We start from the raw sequence: 6,000 nt of genomic DNA, 5'->3' as shown, positions 1-6,000 counted from the left end.
CACTTCCCCCTACAAAATTGCTGGAAATCTAGTCCAGCATCCCGTTCCCTGAGACACAATTCCAAGCAGGTGTTTGAAACCCTAAGGACTTGGTGTTGTTATTAAAACTGCCCACCTAGGGTTCAGTGTCTGCCTGACTGCCTGCCAGGGATTGCTTGATGCACTTGAACACTGCTGGGTTATCAAGGCCAGTTTTAAAAAGCGGCAACAGAGAGTGCTGATATTAACAGAGGTGTGTGTTGTTTTTTTAAGGGAATTGGGTGGGGGAATCCCACTGAAAACAGACAAGGGGAAAGTGCTTAGAGGACTTGCAGCATTGACTGCCACAGCTTTAAAGCAGCCTTTGTGCATTTCGGCTGGTTTTGCAGTTTGAGCGGCTCACTCAGTTACCAAGAGAAAGTCATCTTTGGACGAAAAGCAAAGAAAATGGCCACACACACACACACGCCATGCGCAGAACAAGAGTGACCTGTGCTGTACAGCCCAAATCCATAACCCTTCCCACACAATTTACAGATGGCTTCAGAACAAGGTCGGGCAAAAGGTAGCTCAGGATCCGCAGACAGGCAATTGGATTTGAAACTGTAAGGACTAGAAACTTGCTCTCTTAAAAAAAAATATCCACCAAATTTGCAGCAAACTGACAAGAGTTTTTGACACCTGGAGGTCTTAAGAACTGAAAGTATCACCCCTTCTGAATTAGGACACCGGAAAGGTGTGGTGATGAGAAGTGGGGTTTTATGTGAAAGTACTTGTGACCTTGGTTCTGGTGCTGCTTACAAACCGCTGGGCTGAGCACATGTACAAGGTGGGCACCCTGTTCCTTAATTATTAGAACATGTCTTCCCACCTGAGTCACTGGTGCAAAGCCCACCCAGCCCAGTGCTAGAAAACCTGGACCCCATTTCCCTTTTGAGATGCTAAGAGAGCAATTTTTTGCTTTTTTTCGTTGCAGCTTGGAGGCAGGTAAAACAACAAATAATAGGATTCGTGGGGTTGGAAGGGACCCCAACCCCTGCAAAGGCTTCCATTCTCCAAAATGTCCGTCTGCAACGAAGCAAATTAAATTCACACACACGGCAACAAGTGTGTGTGTGTTTGTGTGTTGGGGGAGCTGACAACCAAAACCACACACGTGAGGCAGATAAGTTTGTGCGAGGCAGGGGGTGGGCTCAGATTTACAGCTTGCTATGAAATCCACCTAGGCCTGTGGAAACAGTGGTGGTGGAGGAGGAGGAAAGTGAACAGCCATTTTTCCCTCTGCACCTGTGAGAGGGACAGCAAACGGCTATTGTCAGATCCCCGAGATGCACAGAGAGGGCGTGAGAAACGGCTGAAGGGCTGAGTCAACGGTGTCACAGAAGGAAGATGGTAGGCTGCCTCTCGCACATGCCAGGGAGAAACGGGGGCACACGTTGGCAGTAGAAGGGGAGGCGTGGTGGTGGTGGCATCGGCGAGCCCGCCGGGCAGGAGAAGAAATGGGACCAACCCCGTCTGCCTTCTTAAGTCATTTGGTGGGGAGCCTCCAGCATCTCCATCAGGAAGGTGTCGATGGGAGTGTCCCCTATTAGCTTGAAGAAGAAGAGGTGCTCCAGGCATTTGAGGCCAATGGACCGGAGGGCAGGGAGGCGGAGCAAAAGCTTGGCGAACCTAGAAACGTAATAGAAAGACAGATGGCAATTAAGGGCATGGGAAGAGGCAATCACAGCAACACAGCCATGTGAATGTTGACACTGCCTGGCAGTGGCTCTCAAGGGCTTCTGGCCCAGGGTCTTTCCAGCTGGGATCTTCTGCATGCGAAGCAGATTCTCTACCCCTGAGCTACAGCCCCTTCCCCTGAAAATAAAGTAAAATTCTAGTTCTCATGGTTTCAGATCCTCCAAGAGCCCCTGTTTTCCAGGGACAGACCCCATTTACAGAAGACACCCCTTTTTCCTTAGCGCACTCCTAATGTTGGAGGGCATGGAGTTATGTGGCCTGCATGTCAAGGAGGTAAGTAACTATGCAACCTTTAGAAGACACCTGGAAGTTTATTTTAATGCTTAATGTTTTATTATGTTTTTATATGTATTGGAAGCCACCCAAAGTGGCTGGGGCAATCCAGTCAGATGGGTGGGGTATAAAAAAATATTATTATTATTATTATTATGGAATAGGACTTCCCTATTTTCATTGGAAAAATGTTGGAGCGGATGTCATTCTGACTTAAGGGATTGAACCTGTGACCACCAGCTCCACATAACAAATATTTATGGGAGCCCCCCCCCACTTCTTTTCCATTGGTAGCCCCCGCTTGCAAAATCTGGGGCTTCCAATGTGTGTCAGAACCAAAGTCACTAATGGGGGTGGGGGTGGGGAGGAAAACAGTGGAGGGGAGGCCTGAATTTGTGCCTGCATTCCCCCTCCCCTCCCCGCCCACCTCCCCTCCAAATGCTGAGTTGGCAAAGTACACCTCCGAGATGGAAGCCAGGAAAATACAAATCAAACCCTGCCACTCTCTTCCTCCCCCAGAGGAAAACCTAGAAAGTTTCGCTTTTAAACTAAACCAGATGATGGATGTTCAAGGAGCATTTTAACCATGAAAGAGCTGACTCGGAGGACAGCAGGGATAAAGGAAGCCCAAGGATGGGAAGCGGATTTCAGTTTGGAAGAGGAAAGCTTCCTAGGACCACATGTCTACTGCTGTGCCAGAGGAATGTGTCTTATGCTGACCCATCTAGCTCAACATTGTCCACACTGACTGGCAGCAGTGGATCTCCAGGGTTTCAGGCAGGGAGTCTTTCGCAACCCTACCTGGAAATACTGCCAATGACTGAACCTGAAACTATCCAAATGCAAAGCATTTTCCCATTGAGCTATCACCCTTCCCCTGAACATAAACTAAGGTACTAGCCCTAATGATTGTGAAGAACAGGCTGAATTAAATAGGAACCTAGGGATCTGCCTTATACGGAATCATATCACCGGTCCATCTATTGTCCACACTGAGTGGTATTTGCTCTTCAGGATTTCAGACAGGCACAGATTCAAAGACTCACCTCCCGGGCTGGTCAGGGTATTTCTGTTTACAGTAGGCCTCAAGTGACGCATACACTTTCTCACGCAGGGCCTCGACTTCAGCAGGATTGGAAAGCCCTTTTGAGTCTGCAGTGGGACAGATGAAAGGCCTTGAAATCCGGGCAAAGGCAGAGGGCTAGAAGCACACACATTTTAAAGCTGAGGAAAGGCATATCTTGAGGACTGGAGGCGTGCACATCTTAAGGAGTGAGGGGATATTTTAAAGCTGGGGAAAGGCTTTCCTGAGGACTAGAGGCACACATGTTTTAAGGGAGACACTTTCTTTTTGTAATCAGCAGGTGAATTCAGCTCTGAAGACCAATTTGGTTCTTAACAGGCTTTGGAAAGTAGATATACCATCCATTTCAGGGATAGAGTCGTAATCTGAAACTCGAGGTTGTGTAGGGGGAGCGGGAAGAGGAAAGCAGAAACAGGCTTGAGAGGATTAAGTTATTCCTAAAGCATATTTCCTGCAGCACCACTCCACTCAGTGGATTTCATAACTTTGCAAATCCAATTACTATGAATACATACAGGTTTGGGAGTCTGATTAACCCAGTGAGTGTTCTGGTCTTGAAAGGAAGTGCCCCACAGGAATCAAAGAATCATGGAGTCATCTAATCCAACCAACCCCCTGCAGGAATACTGCTCACAGCCACCCCTGGGTGGGCTTGAACCACCAACCTTCTGGTTAACAGCCCATCATACGGACCTATTGTGCCACAGGAGGCTTAAGAGGGCCTGAGGAGCAACATGTTAGTGACATTCCAAAGATGGTTGTAACACCAACATTTTTCCCTCGGCAAGTCAACATTTCTTGACTTGGCCTGCTCAACACTGGTGGAAGTGCAACAGCAGGGATCATTCAGTTTGCAACTGAAGCCTTAACTTTGCTCATGTTAAAATCAGCTATGTTGTGAACCGCCCTGTGGTCTTTAAATGACAGGCAGTATTCAAATTATAAAAATTATAAGCATAATTATCATAGCTAATGGGGATGCAAGGCGGTGTTGCTTAGCAACCAGGCTGGGCACAGTGTACCCTGATTGGCTGCGTAGTTCTGAGGGAGTTTTTCCTCTGTATGTTTGGTTGAATGTCTCCTTGTCAGGTACAAGGACTGAATTAAGAAAGACAAAACCTCTCTGTTCCTTTCTCCTGAAATGATACAGTACTTTTTGTTAGTTTTCCGCAGAGCTGTTTTTCCAGAAAAAGAGGTGACGGAACTCACCATGAACGCCTCCTTTGTTCTCTTATAATGGCAATGGTGCCCACCTGAGAGGTGCTGGAAAGAAACCCTGGTTTCCCCCTCAATAAAGTGTTACCAATATATCTTGTCTCTCCTTTATTCAAGTGCCTTTGCTGAGGAGTGAGCAAGTAGTGTGTCCAGACTGCAGTCAAGAGAGGAACCATACCAGCATTCTTAAACTCAGATTTGGTTCCCCTCCAGAGCAGCCTCCCTGTCCCTGGAGCCCTGAGGGGAGACTTCTGATACCAGAACTCTCATGGCTGGTCCACAGATTCCTTGGGGGCTCAGGAGAGCCCAGAGGAGAGATCTGCACAGCTGGAAACCCCCATGATTGCAAAGGAGCCACAGTCTGCAGCAGAAGGTACCGGCCCTTTCGCTGGTCAGGGAAGCAATCAGCAGGTGGATTCCCCTCGCCAATCAACAACCACCTCGCCCTCTGTAAAACTCAGCTGCTTGCTCTGGAACCTTGCTATGGCAACCTGGATATTCGGCCCAGCATCAGGAACACAATCCGTAGCCCTGAACTCACCCTTTCATCTCCTTCCGAGGTGATGACCATGACCGTGGCCTCTGCCTGTGGAACCAGGAATGGCTAGCTACTCCTTTTTAATTTTTTTGTAATGTTATTACATTTATATCCCATCTTTCCTCTAAGAAGCCCAAGGTGGCATACATAGTTCTCCTCCTCCCCATGTTATCCACACAACAACCCTATGATTTAGGGTAGGCTGAGAGTGCATGACTGGCCCAAGGTCACCCAGGAAGCTTCATGGCTGAGTGGGGATTCAAACCCTGGTCTCCCAGGATCTAGTCCAATACTCTAACCACTACACCGCGCTGACTCTCCTTGCTTGGGCCATCACCCCTCCTTGGGGGTCAGCATCCCCAGTGGTTTGTGGCACCTGGTCCCAGGGTATTCCTTCTTGCTCTCTCCTAGGAGTTAGACTGTTCACTTAGATCTGGCTTCAGAGGCCCTGCTCTGGGTTCCCCCACCCCTCAACCCTGAGATAAGTCGGGCGGCCTGTGGCCCATGAAAACAAAGCCTCCCTCTAACTCAGAGTGGAAACCTCAATTGAAAAGGGGTCCCCTATCCTGCAAGGACAACCGAACCTACCAGGGTTGAAGAGGACAATGGCTCGGAGACACCCCAGTTCTGTTTTATCCATCTGCATATCTCTCATTTTTGATACGAGTTCTGTCAATACTCTGCAAATAATAAATAATAATAATAATACAGTCACTTTAAAGACTTCTGAGCATGTGTTCATCTATTTGCTTTCAGCAACCCCCTTGAAATTTTGGCATTTTAAGCCAAGTCTAGCTCAGACTTCCTTTGACTAGTCTCTTCAGATTCTCCCTTTCAGCGGTCAATGGCATGACTTGAAACGCTTGTATTTTCAAGCCTGCTGTTTATTCAGATCAACCTGCTCAAACAGTTAGGTCATCAAGCAGGAGACCCTCTTATGGGTGCCACACACCCCAAATTCAGTGAGCACTCAGGGCAGAGCTTTCAGTGTGGCGTCACTTTGGAAAATGTTCCCCTTGGAAATTAGGATGGGGCCAACAATATGTTCTTTCAGGTGCCTCCTTTATTTTCCCCAGTCAGCCAGGCATCTTCAGGGTTACATTGTTGGCTATTGTTCATGCTAGTTTTAATGACGGACTCAAGGTTTCCTTTCTTTGTATAATCTTTTCAA

The 6,000-nt window shown here is 47.8% G+C and overlaps 1 protein-coding gene across 6 annotated transcripts in view; it reads right to left on the bottom strand.

Moving 5' to 3' along the window:
- Positions 1–1,249: 1,249 nt before the first annotated feature.
- The window catches only part of RXRA (retinoid X receptor alpha), a 122,371-nt gene continuing 117,620 nt past the window's right edge, over positions 1,250–6,000 (bottom strand). For 5 of the 6 annotated variants that reach the window (XM_053373302.1, XM_053373304.1, XM_053373303.1 and 2 more), the window contains 3 exons: positions 5,418–5,509; positions 3,039–3,144; positions 1,250–1,650 (listed from right to left, as the gene is read on the bottom strand). In XM_053373302.1, the coding sequence (XP_053229277.1) occupies positions 1,503–1,650; positions 3,039–3,144; positions 5,418–5,509 (346 nt within the window). In that variant the 3' untranslated portion in view covers positions 1,250–1,502. The remainder of the gene's footprint in view (positions 1,651–3,038; positions 3,145–5,417; positions 5,510–6,000) is intronic. The other variant, XR_008328420.1, reaches the window with a different exon arrangement.

This window comes from Podarcis raffonei, chromosome Z (genome assembly GCF_027172205.1).
Source record: "Podarcis raffonei isolate rPodRaf1 chromosome Z, rPodRaf1.pri, whole genome shotgun sequence".
In the NCBI taxonomy this organism is placed as follows: domain Eukaryota; kingdom Metazoa; phylum Chordata; class Lepidosauria; order Squamata; family Lacertidae; genus Podarcis; species Podarcis raffonei.
The sequence above is the reverse complement of the archived record's forward strand: the minus strand, read 5'-3'. Positions and strand labels throughout refer to the sequence as shown.